The sequence below is a fragment of the Meleagris gallopavo genome, chromosome 7 (genome assembly GCF_905368555.1).
Source record: "Meleagris gallopavo chromosome 7, MGAL_WU_HG_1.1, whole genome shotgun sequence".
NCBI classification, from domain to species: Eukaryota; Metazoa; Chordata; class Aves; order Galliformes; family Phasianidae; genus Meleagris; species Meleagris gallopavo.
Genome location: NC_139410.1, coordinates 22928286 through 22955186, shown reverse-complemented (window position 1 = coordinate 22955186; position 26901 = coordinate 22928286). Strand labels below are relative to the sequence as shown.

General features: G+C 45.7%; 1 protein-coding gene across 2 annotated transcripts in view; it reads right to left on the bottom strand.

Moving 5' to 3' along the window:
- The window catches only part of MARCHF4 (membrane associated ring-CH-type finger 4), an 80708-nt gene that overhangs the window by 20118 nt on the left and 33689 nt on the right, over positions 1–26901 (bottom strand). Inside the window, exon 2 of one of the 2 annotated variants that reach the window (XM_085228285.1) lies at positions 5552–5713. In XM_085228285.1, the coding sequence (XP_085084411.1) occupies positions 5552–5713 (162 nt within the window). The remainder of the gene's footprint in view (positions 1–5551; positions 5714–26901) is intronic. The other variant, XM_085228284.1, reaches the window with a different exon arrangement.

Here is a 26901-nt window from a genome sequence, read left to right as displayed (position 1 = left end):
TGGAAGGTGATCACATGCCTTGGCTCAAAGGTGAGCTGAAGCGTTTGCCTCTGCCAGCACCGGTTTTTGGCTTATGTCCTGAAGGGCAGACAGCCCTCAAGTTGTGTGTCAGGGATGTGCAGCTTCACTGAGGTGATAGTACCAGCCTGATTCATAGATGACCATGGAGTAGATAGATGACTGTAAAGCTCCTGAGAAGAGACAGAGGCTGTTCTGTGCTGAGGCAGTCCTCTCCCCTTCCACTAAGCCTGGCAAATGCTGAAGGGATCTGGGTGCAGGGAGCCTTTCCTAGAGCTGCATGCTATTGTTTTGCTGCAGGTTCCTCACGTTGACCCTCCTGTGCCAGCAAAATCATTCTGCATCATTTCTCTCTCTCAAGGAGGTAATGGGCTGGCTCCTCACCATCTGTCTGGCACACTGCAAGGCTTGTGGCAGCAACAGGTCCTTCCAACGTAGCAATTAAAGAGAGAAAAAGGAGGAGATGTTTCCTACAGCTAGCAGCTGCGTACAACTGCTTTACAGAGACAGGGAGGCATCAGTGTGATTTTAAATACATTATACTTTCAAAGGGGACGTGGCTCAGGGCAGAGAAGCTACACCTGTGAAACAGCTTCAAACCTGCCTTTGGATGAGAGCAGAGATGCTGCAACACTGACAGGGCTGCTGCCTGGTGCTGATGGTAACAAAGCAGCCCTGACTGTTCAGGGGGTGGCACTGGGGAACAATTACCCACAGGTCAGAGCTGAATGCTGGGGAAAACAAGCAGCTCACACAAGAATTTCGTTTTTTCCTAATCTCTCTCCATCATCAGTAAGGGCACCAAACCAGGGATTTAGACGGTGAAGTGTCACATGTGAACTGTTGAGTGCAGTGAGCTGCTGGCCTGTACTGCAGCATACCTTTAACAACAGAAAGCTGACTCACATTGTCAATCGAGACTAACTTTGGGCAGGTAAAAAGCCCTATAGATGGTATGCCACTGCTGAACAGGGTGTAACTTGGAGATACCAGGAAGCATTACAGGCTTCTGTGGGATAACAGAAGCAGCTTTTGAGTGCCAGGCTCACAGAGGCCACAAAGAGAGCTGAAGCAGTTCTCTGCAATGGCTTTGCCAACCACGCTGGAAAAAGGGCTCTTTTTCTGCAGACTGCTTTGAAGACTCATGGAATCACAGAATGCCTTGCGCTGGAAGGGACCTCAAGGATCATCCAGTTCTAACCCCCTGCTGTGGGCTGGTTGCCCCCATTAGATCAGGCTGCCCAGGGCTCCATCCAACCTGGCCTTGAGCACCTGCAGAGATGGGGCACCATAGCTTCTCTGGGCAGCCTGTGCCTTGCCTCACCACCTTAAATGTCCTAATTCATTCAGGTGTCCTTTGCCACCATTCTCCCCGTCTGACCATTTTGGCACAACACCCAGATGTTCATGTACAAAACACCATACTCTCTTGGATGAATTTCCCCCAGCCTTCCTCAATTTCCCCAAAGTTCTGTGCACCAGATGCGTCAGAAAAGGGTTCTTAGGAGCCAAGTCTGATGTCTGCAGTGATCATAGGTAGAGATGAATCTAGGACTGGTGCTTGCCCATCATATACCATTTGATGTGATCTGTGGTTTGTACCTGGGGCAAGATCATTCCCCTGTTTGCTTCAGTGCTTCTCTCAGAGCCTTGTAACCAAAGCCCCTGCTGCTAATATAACAAAAATTAATAATGTCATTAGTGTAGTATTTAGGGTCTGATCCATATTTCCCTTTCTTTAACACCAGCAGTTTCAAAAGATTCACAAGCATGAGCACGAGCAGATCCAAGGCATGTATTTGCCTGCAGAAGATATCTCTGTCTTAGTGCAGCAGCTTGCTAAGAAGCCTTGCTTGCTAGAAAAGCCTTCCTACACTCCTCTGAGAGCTCCCCCATGCCTGCCTCAGGCAGTTCAGTTTATTTTTATTGCTATATCTGACACGTCCCCTTAGTACGTATCATTAACATCCTGAGTGTGCTACTCAGCAATTTTGTTTCAAATCCAGCATCCCAAACAAGTGGAGGTTTATCCTAGAAGGATGCAGTGGAGCATTCCCATCACTGCTTGGGTCTGGCTCTCTCCTCAGTGCTGTCCTGAGGCCCTGGCTATCCACCTTGATTATCTTTAGGAGAGTACACTTACCAAGCAAATTTGTCCTAAAGCCGTGGTAGCTTCCCTGCTGTACACTTACAGATGCTTTGGTTTATTCAGATGCAAGGAAGAGAGCAAGGAGAAGGAGGGGCCATTCCCATAGCACTGGAGGGAACTGGGACCAGATCCCAACCCCAGCATTGCATAACTAAGGGCCTTTGGATATGAACTAACCATAGGTAAGGAAGAAGCAGGGAAAAGAATGTGATGCAGAGTTGGACTCCTTGAGACTGCAGACAGCAGTAGATCTGGGAAGGCTGGTTCAAACTGATCTGGTATTTGCTGAAATCAGAGCATTCGAATGAATGTGGCATAGGAGTGGCTACAAAGCTGTATAGATGAAACCTACTGCAGAGCAAGTCATAGCAAGTGCTATTGCATGCTTCCAAAACTGTGTTTTCAGGGCCTCATTAAAATCATAGGCTTTGCACAAATACTGCAGCAGAGAAGAGCTTTTAGACTCTCCGTGCCCATATCTCCTGCCTCAGGGACCAGCAGAATTACAGCGGGGGATGGATGGACAAAGGCTGTGCACCTCCTGATTGCTCATAGTGGGTGGGAAATTTTCACTCATTTGCTGCTGCTAGCCAGGACACTTGCCATGTTCTCCAATAACTTTAATCCTCCAGTCTCAGCAGTGTTGCTGCTTTAAGTCTTTCGCTCTTAAATTTCAGCCATCCAGGGCTGAGGGGTTAATTTATAGAAATTCTTTATATCAAAATGCCAGACTGGAGGCTCCTCTCTGCTATGAGACATCATAACAGCCTGGAGGCTTGAAGGAATCTGTGTTAATTATGTATGAACCACATTCCCCTTACTGCAACTTCTCTGCCCACACCATGCACATCTGGCCCATGCCATACTCCTAGGCGTGCTAAAAAACGTGCAGCACATGTCCAAATGGGCAGAGAAATAGGCAGATCCTGGGGGGCATGTGGGTGTTGGGTATACTGCCTGGCTCTGACCAACTGGAGCGCAGCCATGCTCTGAGCTTCATCTGAACATCCTTCACTTAATGAGGAGGTGTGTTCTATGTGGTCTTTGCCCATATGATGGTTGGTCTGGAATAAAGGGATGTTCCTGCCTTCCAAAGTCCGTGCTTGAGAAATTCAGAGCTTTCTAAAAAGAATAAAGCTGGGTAGAAATTCCAACACACCCTGAGAAGGAAGGCCAGGAATTAATGGCTTTGCTAAGAGACATACCACTATGTCCAGGGGCCCCTGCTGACCACATGTGGGGTGAAGACTGAGCAGAAAAGACATACTTCCCACCCAGCCACACTGTGGCATGTTGTTATGGCACATAGTAACAGAGCATCACAGCCTCTCTGCCTCCCTTTTCCAGCACTGGAGAATGGCAACAAGCACTAAGGAGCACAGAGATGTGCATGGTGATAGCTATAGGTCCTACATCCTTTAGTCCTCTTGGGAACTCCAGGCTTCATATGTGAGCCACGTTCCTCAGGATTTCACATGCTGTGCTGGTGTAACACCTGCTTCCCAGCCGTGCCTTTGTGCTAACACCAGGCAGGGCACTGGGGCACACAGCTACAGCTGCACGTGCAGCATTTGTTCCAGACCAAGTGGCTTTTCACTCCAGTTGCTTTTTCCTACCCTCTGTTGCGCCCTATCTCCCATATTTTTGTGAGAGGCACTGTGAAGTCCCTGCCAGCAGCAAGAAGCCCTCAGAACACAGTCCCCCAGGAACCTTGCTCACGGAGCAGAGATGTCTATCTAGCTCTCTGGCTTGGCTGCTCCTGGCAGTCAGCTTTCATATTTGTGGCAAAGGTCACTTTCTAACTGGGGAGACAAAAAAATGATCCTTCGGGCAGGCATTTGAAATGTGTTTGCGGGATGAGAGCTCATCTGTGAATTGCTTCAATAAATTTTAGCCAAGTGAGGAGACAAAGGAATGTCCTGAGTTGCCCTGAGCTGTATGGGGATGTAGAGTACTTGGAGGTAGTTCGTTAGGGGCTGGCTGCACACACATCGCAAATCTGCACCCACAAGCCTTTGACACTGCCCAGCATCGTTCCATCAACCTGAGGCTCATGAAGTATTCGGGCACTTACGGACCAGCTTTCCAGAAATAAACAAATGCTGCTCTGTCCACATCTCCCCTGCTGTGTTTCAATCTGGACTGATTTAATGGAGCCAAGAATCTCAAACACTCTGGGTCTTAGGCTTGGGATGGAACTACCGTTCTCTCCAGGCTGTGGCACAGGGAAAATTGAATTAGAAGCTGCAGGGACGTGCAGAGAGCAGGGATGCTTTTTCCTTCCCCCCAGCAAAATTTCCTTGTGATGCCCCACTAATTTTGCTACTTCATTTCAGCCTGGAATCCTGAGGGCTGTGCCTCTTTCTCCACTGTTTTTAGTGACCTCAGGCATGGAGAAGGACACACACAGAATCACAGAATCTTAGAATCACAGAATGGCTGAGGTTGGAAGGGATCTTAAAGACCATCCAGTTCCAACCGCCTGCTATGGGAAAGGTTACCACCCATCAGAACAGGATGCCTAGGGTTCCATCCAGCCTAGCCTTGAACACAGGCAGCCATTTGGAGGAGAGAATAGGGATTTGCATCCCCCGAGTGCTGTACAATTGGGTACCATCACTGGCAAAGGGTTTGCCTCCTGTTGGAGACAGAGAGATGAACAGAGAGCCAATGCAACCAAGTGCTGGACAGATCAACATTCACACAGGCGTTGTCCTGGTGTCTGAGCACAGCATGCTGCTGCAATGTCTCTCCCTCCACATGATGCTAATTAAGCAGTAGTGCCTCGGTCTAATGTGCTTCCTTATGTCTGAGGCACTAATGGTGCTCAGCAATTAGTCCATCTTCAGGTGTTGCTCCAGCAATAAATCAATAGCTATTAAGGATAAATTATCCCATTTTTAACAGTCACACAGCTTTCTCCATTCTAAATCTTGATTTTAAATTACTAGCCTGCAGTGGGGTATAATAAGCCGCAGTGCTTTTGAACTCACAAGAGGAAAAAGGAAGGTCCTCTGCTGCCTTCCACAGGTACTTACATTTGGATGTGCTCTACCTGTTGTGTGCACACCTGCACACTGAGAATTAATCCTGGAGAGACCAGAGCACCAGAGCAACCACCTCCAGTGCTGTGCCAGGCTATACTGGGACATAGGGAACAGTAAAGTGAAAAAGGTATCAGGGTCAGAGAGGAGAGGTAGAAAGAACAGGGCCCTGAGGGATGCCCCTGCACCACTAGTGAGGGCATGGGGCTCATTGGAGCAGCCCTACAGCCCTTCCTAGGGGCCATCGTACAGGGAGGCAAAACCAAGCCAGTAAAATCTACTTGCTCCCAGAAACAAAAAGAGGACCGAGAATAAATAGACTTTGAAATGTCTCTAGTACCTTTACCTGCAGAGGGTTCTTTGTGCTTATGGCAATGACGTGGTACTTGTAGTAACACAGCTCACAGCTCCAGCAGCCTCTCTCGCTAATCCATTTGATCAGACATGGCTGGTGCGTGCATTTCACAGATCCATCGCATCGACATGGGCTCAGCAACTCCCCCTGGAAAAGAGAGATGGCATCGTGAGGCTCCCTCCTCCCACAGGGCACGGCAAAGAGGTCATGCACAGACCTGGTGCTGGCCAAAGTGCTCCTTCCACCACCCCTTTACTCTTTGCCCTTTTTCACTTGATTTGGCTTAGGTAATAGTGTTACCTCCCTGAGGATGCTGGACACAGCAGAAGGCATCCACATCCCACCTGCCTTGGGTTGGGAGGCCAGATCCTGTTCCTCCTAAACCTGGGGGAAAACTGCCTTAGGTTTCAGGGCACCACATCAGAGCTGAAAGCCCGAGGAAGTGAGAGCCATGCTGGGCAAGAGTGATACTTTTTTTTATGAAATCTAATGCAAACACATTAATCATTTCATTTGCTTCAGCTAGGTGACCTAAAAATGTCATCTTCCATGAAATTTCAGCACAACTGTAAATAACTGTTTATGCTACAAAAACAGGCTCAGCCCTACCTGTCAGCCACTTCCATTACACACTGGAGAGGACACAATGAGGGGGGAGCAAGAAAGGCTTTAGAATCCCCAAACTTTTTCAGGGCAAGCATCAAGACGTTGTCCCACACACCAGGATCTCTGCAGGGCTCCACAGCATGACTGGGGTTTGGCTTAACAGGGCTGGAGGCAACAGGGATGGGTGGGACGCAAACAGTGACGACCTTCGTTAGGTCTCCTTGGGTCTCCATAGTAAATGGGTCTATGAAATCCCAGCTGCTCAGAGCCAAGAGATATCCACAGACATCCTACACAGCAGTGGAGACCTGGTCCTCTAAGATTGCACTGCTCCAACCCAGACAGCCCTGCTGCTGCCCTTTGCTAGAGCTCAGGGCTGGAACACGGAGATGAAACCCCCAGTTTTTGGGCTTTTGCAAATCCAGCAAAACTGTGATTTATCACATTTCCTCCAGCCATGTGAAGTATTATATCTTTGCATGTGGCACACAGCTATTTTTGCATACTGTGAAGCCCAATTCTGTCCACAGCAGGCATTCATAAAACACTGCCACATGCACACTTGTGCACATGTGCTCATGTAGCAACAGAAAAAATAAACACTGGGGGCATATTAAAGGCATAAATCCTTTGTATGTAAAGGAGAAGGAGCTTTGTCACTGGCTGTGCAGTTTGCTCAGGAACAGTCCCTCAGCTGTGCCCTGAGAAATGGAAATTAAACCCCACGGCCATTTCTGTAGGTTTGTAGAAGATAGCTCTGCACAACTTGGTCTCCAGTGCCCCAGAGAATGGCGTTCCCACCAACTCCTTTTGTCACTGCTCTACAAAGACACTCTGGAGGGAGAAAAAGCTTCAGAAAGAGTGGTGAGGCACTGGAACAGCCTGCCCAGGGAGATAGTGAGGGTGGGCTGAGGGTTGGACGAAATCATAGAATCATAGAATCACAGAATCACAGAATCATAGACAGGTTAGGGTTGGAAGGGACTTCAGAGATCATCTACTTCCTATCTCCCTGCCATGGCAGGGTTGATCTTAGTGGTCTTTTCCAACCTTAATGATTCTATGATTCTATATAGTCCCCCTGAAACAACCTGCTTTGTTTCCTATCTAAAATAGGAGCTTGTCTTCAGGGGCATCAAGGCCAGGCCAGGTTAACCTGGCTTTACTGCAGGAGGAGCATGCTGCTGGAGATGGACTGGAGCTGCTCCCACTCAGTGCCCATTGCAGTACATCAGTGTGATTAAGGATTGCCTATTTTCAGCCTGCTGGGAAGACTTCTGAGAAAGAATGGGAAAAACACAGCTGCCAGTGTATGCTTCTAAAGGTTGGAGAAAATACTGACATCAGGATAAGCGTCAGCCCTTCTGCATACTGATGTCAGTGTGTTGCCCTGGCCATTTTATTTATCATTTACCAGTGCTAAGAGCCCATCCGCATCCACAGGCTGCTTCCAAAGCTGTGGTGGCTCACACATCAGCTGAAGGGCATAGGGCTGGGGACAGCTGTGTCATTTGGCCAGGATGAGATCTCTGGGCTCTCCCAGCCCCAGCTGTCCCAAGCTACTCCTGAGAGCTGGGATGAGCCACTTGCACACATCTTGCCACCTCAGCTGCCAGAGTATCTTCCTATTTTGGAAACAGCTTACTAACCAGGATGGCTGGATAGTAATGCTTCCTCAGCTGAGCATTTTCCTTGCTCAGGTGTAAAAAGAAGGACCAATTGTTGGCACTGCCTGCACGATCAGTGCACCAGGACAGAGCTTATCCCTCCAGATAAGCATGAGTACCATCCAGTGCTCACAGGAGTAGCTGCACACACGGACCTGACTGCTAGCATTTGTCTGAGTTTGTCTTGTTTGGACAAGGAAACCAGGAATATTTAATTTTGGGTCTTCAACCGAGTCTTCTAAATACACTTAACTTCACATTGAATTTAAATGCAATGGGAAGTTTTATTATGGCAAATAAATGCCAAATGATTTCTATATTAGGAACATAATTACAGAGGAATTAACTCCGATGGCAAAGAGAACCCATTGTTAACAGAGCTGGTAAACTCCAATAAATATGCGTAATGATCTTTCTGTCTTCACATTCACTTACAGGAACCTCCACCTTTTAAACCTAAATATATGCGTTGCTACCAGCAACTCGAATGCTTTCTGTGCATCCCCTCCTGCGTGTGAGTGCTGTGCCAGCCAGCAACAGACAACAGGGGACACTTAATAGCTACCTCTGAAAAACTGAAGCCACATGTTTCCATCATACTTTTTGTCTCAGCCATTATTGTGTGCATTGCATGAAATTCTCCAGCCCTCTGGGACACTGATGCTAAGCGTGGACCCCACAAACCTTCTGTATCCCAGGTGCTGGGACATCACTAGGAACAGTCACAGATGGGTGGCATCTGCCCAGGCCCCAAAAATGGCCCTCATCCCCACCATTGGGTCCATATGTCCCAAATGGTCCCCAGCACCATCACTGACTCCATAAGTTATGGGAGACTTGCCCTAAAGGCAGACTCTCTTATCATCAATTTCTTGTAAAGAGAAGTAGTTCGAAGGAGCAGAAAACACATTTTCCCAAGATGCAGAGGATTGCAGGTTATTTTTTGTGCAATGGGCTCTGGAGGATGTTAGCACCTCAGTTAAGGCAGAGAATGATACAAGCCCCACTCAACTGTGAAAGGGGAGCAGTGGGAATCTGCTTTGGGACAATCCCTATAGAAGGAAGAAAAAGCTGGTCACCTCCATTGCTGGGAATTGAAGTCAGATGTGAATTTTTGAGTAAGACAATGTCATCCCCAGGGCAGCCTCATGCACAAACCTCCATCCGGCTCCCACCTGCAAGCAGACCTACCATCCTGCTTCCCCAGCACCAAGAGGCAGGCAAGGGGTCATGGAAATCTGTTCCACAAGAACAAACTCAAACCTTGCCTGAAATAGGGGATAACAAAGGATTTTCAGGAATGACATCTATTTATCCGCAGCCCAAGAAGCCGAGAGCTTATAAAGCACATTGGGAATTATTTGCTTCTCCCTCTAAAGAAGGATTTCCACAAGATAAATAACTTTGCCTAGGTGTTCTGGAGCCCACTTCATCCTAATGTCATTGAACTTGTTTTTGATTAGCTGATTTAAGTAATTCTTACTAAATGTTGCTCAGTTGCAAGGAATCAAAAGGCAAGCATCTCAAATATCACCTGCTGTGCCTCATCAGGTGTGATAATAGCACCGATTAAGTGAAGTGCCTTCAGTGCAGAGAAATCACAGTGCTGCGCATGTGAAATCAAGATACCTGAATACTTCTGAGCTCTCTTGGGTGCGAGAGTGAGTTCAGCTCCAGACTTGAGCTGAATACAGAGTGGGAGCTGTCTCAGCATCGGGAAGAGGTGTCCTAGTCTATAGCTCCTGGGCTTTCACCCAGTGCGTACTGAGGCTTTAAACTTCTGGAGATTTGCCGTGGACCGTGTCCATTTTGTGAGACGGAATGATCTCATCTCTTCTGAAAGAGAAATTCACTGTTGTTTCACTCTGCTTCTTCTTAATTAAAAAACAAAGTCTTTTAGGCAATACTTAGATTTACCCTGTATGAGACAGAATAGTGAGCTAAGCTCTGTTCCCATGGATGTTGGGGGTAAATCTGATGTGACTCCATGGAGCAAAACAGCTCTTCAGCACAAATCAAGTGCCCTTAAGTTATGGCTTGTACCAAGTGAAGAGGTTTTCCATTAATTTTTTTATACAATTGCCTTTTTTTTTTTTTCCTAGTGAAAAAGCCTCAGCTAAATAGAATTTTTCTAAATTTACCATTTATTTTTCTTGGAAAAAAAAAAGATACCAATTATTGCATATTATATCTAAACCATTGGGACCTTCACCTTTCTGCTTCTTCAATCCTCATCGGATCCATCAGTGCGTATTTTAAAAGTATAAAGTTAATGCTTTCAGCATGCGAGTACCATATAATGCAATTCTTCTCAGAGATGTGCTCATAATTCAGCAAATTGAACTTTCCCTGGGAAGCTGTTCATAAAGATACCCAGCTAATGGCCATTTCAGACAACATTATGCCATCAACCGCTAAGAAACAGCCATGGAAAATCCACAGAAATGGATGCAGGTTAGATTCTCCAGATGATAGATCCCATTTTCAAAGACAGTGAAACAAACAGCAGTAGACCTTTTTCTTTTCTTTTCTTTTTTTTTCCTTTTTTCACAAAAAAAAGCCTCTAGCATGACAGCTGAAAGAATCTCTATTCTGCAATATTTGCCCCTGACATTAGCAACCTTGAGAGGCTTCCAGGCAGACAGAGGGTAGCATTAGCAGGGAACCAGTGGGTCTGCATGCACTTTAATTGGAACCCAGTAACAATGTGAAGACAGAAGTACAGAACATCTTCCCAGTGTTCCCAGCATCTCTCATCCAGGAACTGGCCTGGGTTGCACCCATAGGTATGCTGGTATAAGGAGCTGCAATAAGAAATAACGTGAGTTGTTTGGTTAATTTTATCTTCAGTAGCTCTGCAGGACTCAACCATTTCATTAAGACGTGGCCCTGATCCGCTTTTCCTTTCTGCCTCCCAGACCCGAGGAGAAGAATATGCAATTACAAAGTTCACTCATGTAGAGCCCTTCAATTACCAGGTAACTCCATTGCGTTTTTTCCAAACGTTATGAGGTCCATGTGGCAGGACATGACATCTAAGTAATTCATTTTTCATCTGCTGATTAGAAGAAATTAAAATGGTTCTCAGAACATCCCAATTTGGGTGAGATCAAGCTCCTTATGACTACAGAATGTCTTTGTGGGGAAGGCATTTCATAGAATCATAGAATCATTTGAGTTGGAAGGGACCCTTAAAGACCACCTGGTCCAACTCCCCTGCAATGCTGCAGCTAAGAGCTGAAGCAGAGCTGCCTCATCTGGCAGAAACCAGCCAGGAGCACCTAGGGTTTCTCTAACAGGTACCCAACAATGTGGTTTTTGGTGTGGCAGCAAGGCTGCTGCCTGCAGGATGCACACATACAGTGGTGGTGGATGTTCAGGGAGGACCTGAGTGGGCAAACCAGCTCATAGTGGTCACATCTCTCATCAGGGCCTGGGGAACGAACTGTAGGACAGCATGTAGCTGTACCAGCGTGAAGCTGGTAGCAAAAACAAACCATGTGAAAGAAGAGCTGGTGGCTTAATCCCCAAATCCCCTTGCCTCTTTTGACAACACTCCAGCTGAGAGAAGCTCAAGAGGACAGAGCAAAGGCACTGGCTGCACTGTGCCAGGAGAAGCTGCACAACATTAATTCTGATTTTCTGCTGTCCTGGCCAAAGACCTCCTGTATCTGAAGCTGCATGAATCCATGTGTTTCTGTCTTTGCCTGCATATGCCTCCTGGTGAAAAGTCTTGTGTTTTCCTCCTCCAGCAGAGGAATGCAGGCAGCCTTCCTTTTCCAGGCAAAATACAAAGCAGAAAGCAGAAAAGTCAGAAATGAGTGTAGAACAGCCGTAACACCAGCGAAGAGGACCACAAAGGCCATTTTCTATTTCTTTTGATCTTCCTATTGTAGAAAAACAGTACTCAGTGCACTGAACTCCACACCGAGATGCACGTATACAAAAACAACACCAGGGCTCTGAGGTTTGGGCACTGTCAACATATAGGTACATAGGGCTGATTTATTATCTGACTGCAACAACCTTCTGAAGATACTGATTAGCAATTTGCATATTAACAAATACATCAACATGGAAGCGGTGTCAGATGTTATGCACGGCTTTGTTCTGCTCTCGAGGTGGCCCAATTTCAAAGTGGCCAGTAGGAAAAACTCGTTTGTATCCTTCAGCATGAAAGATGCTCTATTGAAATAAGAATTATTAGCCTCTCTGTTGTTGGTTGTTACTGTGCACAGATTGCTTCTGCCGCTTCCTTCCCAAGATTTGTACTATCAGATACAGAACCTGTTTCAGCCATATGATGTTTCCCTTACCACACCTAGATTAGATAATTCAATCAGACTGGCCTTCCCATATCCTCCTTCAGAAATAGGCTGCTTTTATCCAAATCAACACGTCTGCTCCATAACAACATGCAATTCCCTCAGCAAGTTGTATCTCTGCACAGGCAATGTCCAAGTGCCTGGTCCTGGCTGGGCTTTTATTTTTCCTTAGCAATGTCCAGCGTCATCCTTCACACCAACCCAGCTACTCTACCCTACTTCTCAGAGCACTGAACTAAGAGTACCATGGCAGCATGCCATGTAATCAGCTCACGACGACCTGCTGTCTTCTGGCAAAGCCAGGTACTCCTTCACTATCATTTTCTGGGATGGATAACTGCTGCCAAGCACCTAAACAATTAAAGAAGTCATATCTGTTGCAATAGAGTCCAATTCAAAAAGGAAAACCTCTACTTGCTCTGGTTTTCCTTTCTTCCTACATTTAACGCCCTTACCCAAAAGTCTCATCTCAACAATCAGCATGCCCGGACTGTTCCCCCAGGTTTGTTCTCAATCTCCTCATGTTTGAGATATCCTTCACCCAAACATAGGAGCTTGCACTTGGCATTGTTGAACTCTATGAGATACCCTCATGGAGCCCACTTCTCAAGCACACTGGGTGGGCCCTGGTGGGGCCCTGAGATCTTTCACTGCAGCACTCCTCGACTTTTTTATGCTAGAAAGGTTTTAAGAGGTTTTTGCAAGTTCTTCTCGTTGTTCTTTTTTTCCCCAGTTGGTAAAGAGATGAGCTCAAAAATTATCACTATTCATAGATGTGCATTACCTGGAAGAAATCCCACTAATTGTGAAGATTTGTGTTCAGGGCAGGATAGTGTGTAATCAGCTACTCATCTGCTCCTTGGTGCCAAACACTGAGATGTTTTGTCTGCAGAGCTGAAAGCATTCAGGCAAGACTAAAGAAACTCATTACACAGCCATCACCCTCTGCAGTGATGCTCTGAAATTAGGGAAGAGCTGTGGCAGCTGCAAGCGCTCCTCATGGCCTGAGGTGTCCCTGGGTCAGCATGAGCAGAGTGGGCCCTAGCCCCTCCTGCAGCTCCAGCCACACCATGCCATTGGCTTTTGCGCAGTCTCAGCCAGTGGCAATGGCCTGGGACACAGTGCATCCCATGCCAACATCTGCTGAATGCACCTGTCTCCACCCTTATAAAGCTCCAGTTAAATTGAAATGGCAGAGAAAGCTTGGTGGGCCTCAAAAATCCCCAGCTCTGCACATCAGCTTGACCCTGTGCTGCCACTTTGGCGGAGAGCAACATTCTCCCTGTCTCTACCACCTATATCCTGCTTTGTGGGACCATAAAAGAGGGGGAAAATTGCAGTATCTGCAAGCAAGGAGAATTTCAGGTTGGAAAAATTTATTCTCCAAATGAGTGGTCAGGAGCTGGAATGGTGCAGAGAGGTGACTGAGTCACCATCCCTGGAGATGTTCAGGAAATGTTTAGGTGTTGTACTAATGGACGTGGTTTAGTGAGGAATTATTGGTGGTAGGTGGACTGGATGATCTTAGAGATCTTTTCTAACCTTAATGATTCTGTGATTCTATGATTCATCTTGAGAACTCAAGGGACTTTGACAGCCTCAGTGCCTTCAGATAGAAATGCTCCTTCTGCATCCCTCAGTTTATCTCTGCAGTCACCACGAAGGATCTCCAGCAGCTTTGCCCTCCTGCTGCTAGGAGGAGGACAAAAAATTCCCAGTATTTCTTTAATTAGAAATACTAGACATCAAAGTCTGCCTACCAACAGTGCCAAACAACTACACTGAGGTTAAATCTTGAAATATGCCCTGCTGCACTGCCACGTGCTATAGGGCCATCTGGATTACAGAGTGGGCAGCCTAGCTTTCTCCTGGCCTGGTTATATTCACTGATAATAGGAAAAAAACTCTGCAACTATTAGATCTGCCTGTGTTTACAGGAGAAACTCTCCTCCCCCTTAAGTAGTCGTATTGCAAGGAAGCCACGACGTGAGCTGAATGTTTCCCCCAAGGCAAGCCAGAAATATGGGCATGCTTGTCACTGCAGGAATGATTTTATTTGCAGAGCCCGCAGGTGACTTAGGCATGCACTGGCAACATCAATATTTGGGTAAGGAAGAGAAGGGAGAGAAGCAGTCACTTTGGGGCAATGGCATAGAAGGGAGAGAGGTGTGAAACTGCAAGATAGGAGCTGTGGTGTGAGGAACAGAGGCAATGGCAGGTGCTGGACACAGCCCGTAACAGTCAACTCTGCACCAACAGCAGCGCTGGCTGGTTTGTTGGCAGGTTTTCCATCCTACAAGTTGCAATGTGGCACCAGTAAGGGTGTACACAGGTTTTGCCCTATGCTACTCAGTCACAGAAACAGTCACGCATAGCAAATCTTTCCTGTTCCCATGAACAGGAAGAATCCTAAAAAAATCTAGAATATGAAATAGTCCTATCACAGCCTTTCTTCTGAAGTATTAATGTTGATTAAAGTATCCTAGCCAAACTGGAAAGCATATCCAGGAGCCTAACCTTCTAAAAGATGGTCTGGGGGGAACGTAGGGCTTTTCAGGCTCAGATCAACTCAACATTCAGCAACACTACAGACACCCCAAAATGTGCCCCTGGACATCTGCCCAAGCCCTCTCCTTAATTTGGTGATTAAGGTCACTTGTGGTAAGAAATTAAGCTAATCTCCACAGTACTCTTACTCATTATCAGATGCACCTGAACATCTCACATACTCCTTTTAAGAGCAGAAAGCAAGAGCACCTTCAGTTTTGGAAGAAGTATTTTTTTCTTTCTTGTCCTGAGGTCCTGTTGTTCAGATGCTGGAGATGGGCCCAATCTAGAGCAAGTATGTTGTTCAAAATATTCTTTGTAAGTGTGAGAGACCACTGTAAGGAAGCCTTGTAGTTAGCTCACTGCTGGAGCAGGTCTAGAGGAAGGGCAAGAAGATGATCAAAGAGCTGGAACACCTCTCCTACAAAGAAAGGTTGAAGGAGTTGGGCTTTTTTAGCTTGGAAGAGAGAAGGCTCTGGAGGGACATTGTTTTCTAAATCTGGGAAGATTTGGTTGGATCTCTTGTATTGTTTCTGGTACTTGAGTTGCTGTGAGGAAAGAGGACGTGTGTGAGCGCCTAGGCAGTACTAAGGTCCACAAGTCCATGGGACCTGATGGGGTGCATCCACGTGTGCTGAGGGAGCTGGCGGAGGTCATTGCTGAACCGCTCTCCATCATTTTTGAGAGGTCTTGGATAACAGGGGAGGTCCCTGAAGACTGGAGGATAGCCAATGTCACTCCAGTCTTCAAAAAGGACAAGAAGGAAGATCCGGGTAATTATAGGCCAGTGAGCCTCACCTCCGTCCCTGGAAAGGTGATGGAACAGCTTGTGCTGGATACCATCTCCAGACAACTGGGAGAAAAGGAGGTTATCAGGAGTAGTCAGAATGGGTTCACCAAGGGGAGGTCGTGCTTGACCAATCTGGTGGCCTTCTATGATGCTGTCACATGCTGGGTGGATGGGGGAAGAGCGGTAGATGTAGTCTGCCTTGATTTTAGAAAGGCATTTGATACTGTCTCCCATGACATCCTTATATCAAAGCTGAGGAAGTGTGGGATAGATGAGTGGACAGTGAGGTGGGTTGAGAACTGGCTGACTGGCAGAGCGCAGAGGGTCGTTGTTGGTGGTGCAGAGTCTGGCTGGAGACCTGTAACCAGTGGTGTCCCCCAGGGGTCTGTGCTGGGTCCGGTCTTGTTCAACATCTTCAGCAATGACCTTGATGAGGGGATAGTGGCCACTCTCAGCAAGTTTGCTGATGATACGAAGTTGGGAGGATTGGCTGACACGCCTGAAGGCTGTGCTGCCATTCAGCGAGACCTGGACAGGCTGGAGAGCTGGGCAGTAAGAAACCGGATGAGGTTCAACAAAAGCAAGTGTAGGGTCTTACACCTAGGGAGGAATAATTGCATGCACCAATACAGGCTGGGGGATGAGCTGCTGGAGAGGAGCTCTGCAGAGAGGGACCTGGGCGTCCTGGTGGACGACAGGTTGGCCATGAGCCAGCAGTGTGCCCTCGTGGCCAAAAAGGCCAATGGCATTCTGGGGTGCATTAAGAAGAGCGTGGCCAGCAGGTCGAGGGAGGTGATCCTCCCCCTCTACTCTGCCCTGGTAAGGCCTCATCTGGAGTACTGTGTCCAGTTTTGGGCTCCCCAGTACAAAAAAGACAGGGATCTCTTGGAAAGAGTCCAGCGGAGGGCCACAAAGATGGTGAAGGGCCTGGAGCATCTCCCCTATGAAGAAAGGCTAAGTGAACTGGGTCTGTTTAGCCTTGAGAAAAGAAGACTGAGAGGGGACCTGATCCAGGTTTATAAATATCTGAGGTGTGGCGGCCATAGTGGTGAGGCTGGGCTCTTTTCAGTGGTACGTGGAGACAGGACGAGGGGAAACGGACATAAGCTGCAGCACAGGAAGTTTCGCACGAATGTGCGTAAGAACTTCTTCACGGTGAGGGTGACGGAGCACTGGAACAGGCTGCCCAGGGAGGTTGTGGAGTCTCCTTCTCTGGAGATATTCAAGTCTCGCCTGGACGCCTACCTGTGCGACCTGGTGTAGGGAACCTGCTTTGGCAGGGGGGTTGGTCTCAATGATCTCTAGAGGTCCCTTCCAGCCCCTACAATTCTGTGATTCTGTGATTCTGTGAGTTGGGTCCCCTCTCTTTGCTAGGCTCCTGTAAATCAGGTGGGGTACATATTAATGGTTTTGATGGTACCAGGGAAAGGGTTATTCCTGTAAAACTGCTTCTTAATTTTATGCAAAGGAAAAGCATGGCCAGCAGAAGACTGTTTTGTTCTTTGGGATGCTTTTCCTCAGGGCAGTGAGTTTCTCCTATTCTCTCAAATGGCTTGTTAGAATCTATATATGTGTGATTAGAACTCTTAGGACAAGGGATCCTCAGACCTGTCTATCAGACATTGTCTACACGGGAAGATTTTGGGGGATGTGTCTCTGCAATTCAGTGGTAATTGTAACAAAAACACCCAAGTGTATTAGCAAACTGGGATTTTTGCTGAGTGATAAAATTAAATGACTAATAAACTGTTTACCAGTTTGAGGTTTACTTGCTCCCTCACATGTGTGCAAGTTTGGAGCTGGTAGCTTTCAAGGATTGTGGTTGATATTGCTTACCCTGGCTGAGACTTAAAAAACTCAAAGGGTTCAGCAGAGGGGAGCACCTGTACTAGAAGTCCCCTAGAAGGCTACAGAGGAATGGACATCCTTGGTGTATGTGTGACCTGCTGAGAGCTGCAGGGGCAATGAAGAAGAGCAATTATTTAGTAAAGTTAAAGGGGATGCAGGGAAATGTCCTTCCCTTGCATTGGCTATGGCCCATGCTTTGTGTGTCATGAACCACAATTCTTTTCTATTTGTAAATGCCTCATCTGGGCTGCTGATGTATTAGAGATGCTCCACCTTCTGTGAAGCTCCTGACTTGGTTACTTAAACTTGCTTATGATCTATCTTCTTCTTAAACTCATTATAGCTGTAGTTATACCCACTTTATTCCACTTACCAAATATCTGGGTGGCTTGAGCAGCCATTTTTCCTCCCCAGAGTTCCCTTTTGTGTATTTCCAGAGAGAAATTGCACCTCATATCAGCTGTTACTTTTCCTTGGTCTCCAAGCACTGTATTTCTTTGTAGCCTGTTTCTAGGTGTTGTGTTCCTTGCCCAGACCTCCTAGCTCCCAGCCAGAGGCGTTAATGCTGCATAAGTGCAGTGGGGGGGGTCCCTCTTTTCCATCCTGTTGCAGGATAGCAGTTGTACTTCTCAGCTTATTAGTACCGTAGTTGTTCAAAGTTACCATAAGGTTCAACTACACCACCAAAGTCTTTTTCTATTACAAACAAATTGATACCAGGTTTCCTCAAGGAGCTCAGTTGCTTTTTCTATGTTTTTAATTTTTTGGAGGGAGAAATATAAGACATATGAGAAGAAACATCTTTTTTTTTTTTCTTTTTTTTTTTTCTGATTTGTGCAGGACTTTGTAGCAAGAAGTGTAGGAATAGTATTGTAACACTCCATGTACATTGGAGCCTTGAGCCTAGCCTACAAGAGATGTTATCCCAGGGGAAATCTCACGTTTATCAAATTGCTAAGGTGTGCACTGGAGACTGAGGTTTTATGAGGTGATAACATACTTCTGGCACTGTTCTGCAATAGACTGGCTCCAGAACAGCCCAAGTCTCAACCGGCACTGTGTTGCCTCCTCATGTAGAATCATTAAGGTTGGAAAAGTCTACTAAGATCATCTAGTCCAATCATCAACCCATCACCACCAATACTGCCACTAACCTTGACCCTCTGTTCCACATCTACCCTTTTGTTGTCTACCCTTTTCTTGAATACTTCAGAGATGGTGACTGCACCACCTCCCTGGGCAGCCTGTGCCAATGCCTCATTTCTCTTTTAGGGAAGATATTTTTTCCTAATATCCAACTTGAACTTCCCCTGGTTCAATTTAAGGACATTACCTCTTGTCTTATCACTAGATGTATTCTTTAGTCCCAGGATAAGGATCTGAGATATTCCTAAAGCCCCATGTGTCTTTATATGACAGAAAGCTTTGGTTACAAAAAGGCCAAAATGAGGGCAAGCATGAAGTGGTGCAACAGCAAAAGCCCAGATGAGCTAAATATTTTTTTTCTTTTTTTTTTTTTTTTCTTCACCAAAGCTGAAGCCTTGGGGATGTCATTTGTCTGTATGTCCTCCCAAGGTGCAGTGATGCTCCTAGCTGGGAGGTCAGGGATCATCAGTGGGAGAACATCGGCTCCTGAAAGGCAGGATTTCTTTGTTTCCTGCTCATCGGTTCAAACATTGCATTGTTCAAGCAATTAATTGTAAAATGGAATTAAACAGCTCCTTTCATTTTCTATTGTAATTGTTTTATTCGTGGTAAACCTTTTCTGCTGCACTGTAATTCAATGTGCATGTAACAAATGTACCAATTAACTAACTGCTTCTAAAATGACTTGCTGCAACCAAAGGGAGCTTAACCTGGCTGTGACTGAATTTGAATGCCTATCCCCCTGGGTAAGGCGGGGGGGTCTGGACATGAGGCCAAACAAGGACACAAGGTTTGTAGTTTACTTGGTCCTCTGCACCTCTTCAGCTGCCCTTACACATGAGGCAGAGTGCTGAGCTAGAGGCAGAAGCTCAGACCAAGGTTATATTTGGCACCATTGGCACAAAGCAGTGCTGTTCCCACATGAGCTCAGGCTGGCTCTACTGGTGTCATATTATGCCCTCAGGGTCATGGGATGCACAAGCCATCATCTGTGTGGTCTTTTCAGCTGTGATCTTTTGATTTTTCAGACCTCACCTTGTGAAGTCAGTGGGAGATTGCAGGACAGATCCTTGAGTACCTTCTGGACTCCTCTGGTGCATCAATTCCCTGAACACATCAGTAAAGGTGCTCAGTCAGTGGTGCTGGAAAACAGCAGCCTGCTGAAATGCTTCCAAGCACTTCTTTTTTCTTTTTTCAGAGGAAGGGCACAATCCCCAAGTTGATGTCTGAATTCTCCTGTGGTTTAGGTAACTTTGTCCTCTAACTTTCAGTGCTCTCTGCAAGTTCCAGTTATCAGTGCAGCTGGTGGCCAGCTCAATGACTAGCTAATGGAGACTGGCTGTGCCCATTCTGCAGTGAGATGTTTTCTCTAGCTGTGACATGAAACCCTGAGTCATGGGCATGCCTGATTCAGCTGCAGTTGGATGAACTGCCTGGTCAGCTTCACCCACTGGCAAGAAGTGGGACAAAATCCAAGGAGCTGCCACTAAAACCAGTGCATACCAGTGCCTGGGGCTGACATCCCAGATGTCCTGAGTCTTCTGGAATGCACTGCAGAAAAACAGCTCTTAGCACATAATTCATATTCCATACTTTTCTTTTCCATGCTGCCATAGCTTGCAAGAGTGCGAAGACACGCTAGGGATGGAGACAGATTGAAGATGTAATCCCTGCTGTTTCAGAAGTCTTAAAGATATGAATGCATCATAAGAGAAACTGCCCCTCCCAGGTCCAAGATGGTTATGTGTGAAAGAGAAGGTCAGAAAAGATGAAAGAATTCTTGATCCTGCTTGCCATCAAAGTCAACAGCAGAACTCTCAGTGACTGCTGGAAATGGGACCTTGACAAGTGTCTCCTGCTGAAACACTGAAGATATTTTAAAACCAAATTAATAAATAATCGGACCATCTGCATCAGTCAGTGAGTGGGGTGACACATGGAGTGTATCTGTAAGTGGAACAGGTTCAGATATGCAGAGTAAAACACACAGTGGAATGGATTTTTTTCATAACATACAGATTTTAGTCCCCATTGCAAGCACAGAGAGAGGCCCTGCCTGGGAAATGGGTTGATTTCTCTTACGAAATGAACAGGCAAATAGTGAAAGATTGCTCCTGCCCTATAGGGTGACCATCGTATTAATAAGACAAACCAGGGTCACTAGCAATACTGAGGAAATGGTTTGCCTAAGGCTGTGCAGCAGATCAACCTCTCATTTCCTGAAGCCCAGCTGATCTCCTTGTCTTTTTTACAGAGAACTACATTGCCTTCCATTACCACCAGGCACTTTCTGCCCTGGATTAGATAGACAACTGCATTTTAATCAGTGTCTCTCTTGGGGTTACAGCAGTGGCTGGTGTTCATGTTTCACAGCAGCAATTGTCATAAAATCAAGGCCACACCAAAAGTTCACTGAGAGAGGTCACCTATGGAATATTGAGTTTAATAACTCCTAATTTGTCTTTCAGGTGCTTTATTACTTTTTCCACCTCCAACATCCTGAGGAAATGAGTTGCTCATGCGCTGTATGGGAGTACTTCCCTTTTGCTGTCTTCAGACCTGTTATCTGGTACCTGGTCATCCTTAGGGCTGGACTGGAATGAGCACTGAGTAATTGTTCCCAGTCCTTTTATTCTATTCCACATTTCATTTTATTTTTCTACCCTTTACCATCATCATTCCTTTACCAAACTAAGATGATCTAGTTATTTAGCTTCTTCCTATCTAGTAGCACAGCAAAAGAAGGTGGCATATTTTTGGGGAAACTGTTTCATTTGCATAACCTATAGATAGCAGCAACATCAGCCTTTTAAAAAAATAAATAAATAAAAAAATTCTGAAATGGAGAGGAACATTGAGAAAGGCACTGGCAGCAAGATAAACACTTCAATTGAGAGACAGTAGGATTTATCACATGTAACATGCAGTGTTCCTGTGCAGGCATTCCATCCGAGGTTGTCTCCCTGTTCTGATGTAGGGGCTAGCCAGGGCAGATGAGGACAGGGCTCATTTGATTTTTATTTATTTATTTTTTATTTTATTTTTTATTTTATTTTTTTGTGAGATGATTCATGCCCTCCAGCCCACTGTTCTTGAGGGAGGCTGAGACAGATGTAGGCACCTGCTTTCTAATGTGACAAGACCCACAGTAAGCAAGAATCTCATTTGGGAACCATAGCAATAACCATTATGCAGCCATGCTCAACTAGTTGGTCTTGAGTACAGTACTTCCTAACTGTGCCATATCTATTACTAATCTACGAGGACAGCGCCCTGAGCCAGTTCTGTTATTTTCTGGCTGCTTTTGGAGGTTTACAGGGTGCAGTGTGCTCACCTTCTCTGAGCACCTGGAAATTTCTCTTCTTGGATCTCCGTGGCATAAATTCTGTCTCAGAAAATCAGCGATGTGATATTTTTAGACTTATTTTCTGCACAATCAGGCTCAGTAGAATTTAAATTTTTATAAATGCAAAAATATTTTTGATCAGTTGACATCTCATTTGTACTAATCGTCTTTAAGTATATTAACTTTTATAGGGATAACTTTCTTCATTCTTAAATTGTAGTTAAAATTACATTATATGTATATAAAGGAGGAGATGGACTTTCTGTTGCAGTTGATTTAAATATATATTTACCATGAATAATGCTTTTTATATTTCTGGGAGAACAAAGAAGAAAATCTTCCGTATCTCACTTCATTTCTTTTCGTGCTCTTACATGAGCAAAAGAAAACAGTGGCATTAGCATGAGAAGGATGATAAGTACATTAAATGCATGCCAAAGACCCAAAAAAGGGTTTTCCCTCATGGTAGCAATGGGAATTATCTGCAGTAATAAATCTCTAGAGAATTAGAGCATCCCCTTGGGGGGAAGGGGGGGGAAAGCCCCCACCTGGATGGTAGGGAAGTTACTGTTGCCAGGAGCAGCCAACCCTGAGTTTAGGCACCTGTCACTGTGGGGCCAAAGCATGGGACAGGGCCAAAACTGTCCCCATGAGTAGACAACTGCAGGGGTGCTGCACGGATCCCACAAGAACCAAAAATATGAGAGAGCGCTTAGAATTGAAAATAGCAGAGGCTGCCATGTGGTTCATACAGTCATTAAGGTTGGAAAAGACCACTAAGATCATTAAGTTCCAACCATCAAAAGATCACCACCATGCCCACTAACCACATCCCTCTGTACCACATCTAATCTTCTCTTCAATATCTCCAGGGATGGTGAGCCCACCACCTCCCTTGCTCGCGTAATTTCACTTTCTTCTATTTAATGTGGTTCTCCATGTTTAAGAAAATGCACAAGGTGAGATGAACCAAAGGGCTCTTTTTCCCAGGATGTCCCAATGCATGCCCTTGCTGTACTCTCACTTGTGAAACCCAGGGCAGCCGATTATGCCTGGTGATCCTACAGCCTTAACCTTAAGGAGCAAGATGTTGTTTTTTACAGGCAACTCTCACCCCAAGCCACCTGACATTCCCTGATGAAATTCTGGACTACAGGTTGAAGCAAGGTGTCTACTGCAGCCTCTCTAGGAAATTTGGGATGGGAGGTGCAGATGGTAGCTCTGGCTTGAAACATCTGGCAGGTTTGATAATGGTTTAATCCTTGTGCTGTGCCTCCTCTCTGCATCCAGGCACATCCAGGCATTCAGTGAATGTAAAGCAGAAGTAAAAGAATTGCCTCATTAAAATCTAGTCACAGAGCAGAAGATAATAGCCCTGTCTTTGTAAGGCGGATACAAAGTCACACAAACCCCAGCAAGGAGGGGAAATGATAGATGGAGTAAAATTTACCTCCTGTCCCTCAGACACCCTGCGCTCCTATGCAGTGCCATTGGTGGCTGCTGTCAGCACGTAGCATCTCTAGCAGTAATGAATGACTGACGGCACTGCGTGAATCCCTGCTGGAGAGCTGTCACTCAGGGGCTCTCTGGAGGAAACAGAGAGGAGGCTGATTGAAGAAATAACCCTGGAGGCAGGTCTCTGGTGATTCTCCTCCTCATCCTCATCAGCAGAGCCAGACACTCCTGCTGAGGTCTCACGTCCTGGAGTCGTGCGACCAGGAGTGTGGGTCTATCTCTCCTCGCTCAACCTCTGGGTTGAACTCTTTTAACTCTGCTTGGAGGTTCAGCTCCTCTGGAAGGACCTTTCCACGTAGGCAGTGGCTGACCAGGATTTAGACTGGTAAGCTAAAAGTGAAAACCCTTATTTTTCCTAATTTCAGTACTCAGATGCTATGAGTGGTCCAGATCTTCAGCAAGGAAGCAAAATCTGAGCACTCTGGGAATAAGTTCCTGGAAAAGTCAGGTAGCTCTTAATTTTAGATTTCAAGAAAGGGAAGGGACACAATGGAAACTTAGATCTTAGAATAAACTGTTCGAAGAGCCTCTGAAAAGGCTTTCTCCTCCAAGATTTAGCACTAAAAAGAATAGCTTTTAAAAACGCTCAAATCTAGAGACCTGCCCTAGGTAATGCTATTAGAAAAAAATGAAAAGTCAGAGCTGATCCTAACAGAAGTGATCCAAAGCTGCTGAATTCAAGTCTGAAGCCCTCCCCAGAGGGCTGCCCACATTAAATCTGTCTGACTGGGGTTTTGATTTCAGCCTGCTGTAGGCTCCAGAGCCTAAAACAGCGCACACCCACAGAGTCCTCTCTGCCTGGGATTGACTCAATAGGGTGTGGATAGAAACCCCCACTGCATCTGAGACCTTCTGGTGCCTCCTTGCATGTTCCCTTCTTCTGAGAATGCTTTCAAACCACTCAATTTACAGACCTGATTCAACACCAAGGGACAGGGACGTGGATGCCCCATCCCTGGAGGTGTTCAAAGCCAAGATGAATAGGGCCCTGGGCAGCCTGATCTACTGGGGGGCAACCGTGCCCATGGCAGGGGGTTGGAACTGGATGATCTTTGAGGTTCCTTCCAACCTAATTAAGCCATAGAATGATTCTGTTCTATGAGTCCTGAGCACTCAATGTCGAGGTACAGAAGGGTGCACATCCCTTCGGGGAGCAGGTGATCCAAACTGGCCCTTTTTCCTTTGAACTCACATGTTGTACTGGCAGTTTCAGTTTGACTCTGAGTGATTCAACAAGGTCCCATGGGAGGCTAGAAGAAAGTTTGGTTTCTACCCTCATTTCCTCATAAGTAAACTGTCTTATTTTTCCTGAGCAACACACAGGTTTTGGTGTGGGCCAAGTAATAGGTTTTGAGACAATTCAAGAAAAGAGTCAATGTTAACATGCAACAATTGTCTCAAAATTGACCATTGCTGAGGTAGAAGCAAAGCAAATAATTTAAAAACATATTCTCTGTGTGCCATAAACTGGATTCAGCCTGTGATAGCAGTACCAGGATGCAGAATGTGCCAATGAGATCACTAGTCCTCACATAAAGCAAAGCTTGTATAATGCTTTAGGGCAAGAGAGAATGGCCTCAAGTTGTACAGGTGGAGGTTCAGGCTGGATATCAGGAAAAACTTATTCTCAGAAAGAGTGGTCAGGCACTGGCACAGGCTGCCCAGGGAGGTGGTGGAGTTGTCATCCCTGGAGGTGTTCGAGAAACATGTGGCTGTGGTACTGACAGACACAGAAGACGTGATGGTTTGGGTTGGACTAGATGATCTTAGTGGTTGCTTTCAGACTTCATGTTTCTATGCTCTAACTGCTGGAGCGAAAACACTGCAGACCTTTAAACAGAAGCTGGTTTTTCATCTTGGCAAGTTTTCACTGGCCACAATGGCAGCAGAACAACTTCATATGTCACTCACAGCTGCATTCCTGAGACACTAGAGAGCTCAGAAAAGTGTCCAGCCACCAGTGCCTTTGACTGCAGGATCCCTTCAGTTGATTAGTGGAAAGGGAACACGCACTTAGTAGAAAATATTATGTAGGATGACTGTAAATACTATGTGAATTATTAAGTTGCTCTTTACCAACTTCAATATTTTTCTATTTGATTCTCCATAGATAGAGCAAAGGACTTCTCTGATTTTTAAATAATAAACAGATTATTTTTTGTACATATTAAGGGAAAAAAATTTTTACATCTTTTTCCTTGAATAGATTTTATTTGCTGCATGTTTTATTAAAGCATCTGTTCAATAATTAAGGAGGGTATATAATTATATGTAAGGCTACTGAAAGATTTGTACTGCAGTATTTATTAACGTTGTATTGAAGAATATAACCCCTCTCTTTTGAGATGTTTTGTAGAACTGCTTCATAGCAGCTTACATGAAGGGTGCATCATTAGCTCCAAGTTCCCCAGTGAGGAAACTGAGTCACAGGATGGACTTGGGAGACTAAATAAGGACTTCAGAGTCAAACTCGAGACCCAGTCCAGACATCAAACACTGAAATTGCCAATCATATTTTGCAGTGTAGAATAGAGTGAAATGGAATAGAAGAGTAGAATAGAGTACTGTATTTGCCCATCACATGACAATTCTGTGAACAAAGCAATAAGCTCATGGGCAAAAGCAGTGGAGATAACTAGCATCCTTTTTACTCTTGCTGACATTTAGCAGGCAGTCACTGGATTCAGCATTTGAAGTGATAGGGCCCAATGCAGTGCAGATGACATGTAAACACAAATGCTCTTAAAAGTTATCCAGGAAAATTTGCTGACTAAGGAAAAAGAGTGTTTCATTTTTAAGCTTAGCCTGACTGCACATGCTGGGATGTAATTTGTTGTTCATAATACACAACTCATTCAAGGTCCTGCAAGCTATGAAACAAATCAGTGAGAGGGTAGCTTGAAATTCACATGGAGGGTGACTTTGAATGCGGCTACTGAAACACAACAGGAAAGCCTTCACGTAAAGATATTGAGAGTTTGGAACTGTTCTACTTGGTGCTGGACTCTGATGTACTAGACAACATATAGACCAGTTTGTCCCTGTTTGCCCCTGGAGACCTGGTGATGCCCAAGCCAATCTTTACAGGGAACCTGATCCTGGCTTCTAGAGTTGTGAGACTGTTATGGAGCTCCCAGAAGATGGAGCTACCTTGTCCTATGAAGACTGACCCAGTTAGGCAGCTATCTGTAGCACAAGGCACTGCACCTTGGTCCTGACGAAGGAGACCTTTGAACTCACCCCACTGACCTTCCCTGTACCGGTAGTGCTCCTTCCACACCATCCACTCTTATTTCACCAAACCTAAGGTTATTATAGAGAAACCTGCAGGACATTTATACCTATTGAACCAAAGTAGTGATCAAAATATGATTTCCCACTTCCCCTCTGATCTTCTCAGCAAAAGTCTCAGAAAAGCCAAGGTTACAGCTCCTTGGAGACAACACTATTGTGGCCAGCAGCCCTAAGAACTATGATGATGTTCACCTGCCCACAGCAGTTTAGATGCAGTTTCCATTCCCTGCCTGGGACCACTCTGCTTTCCC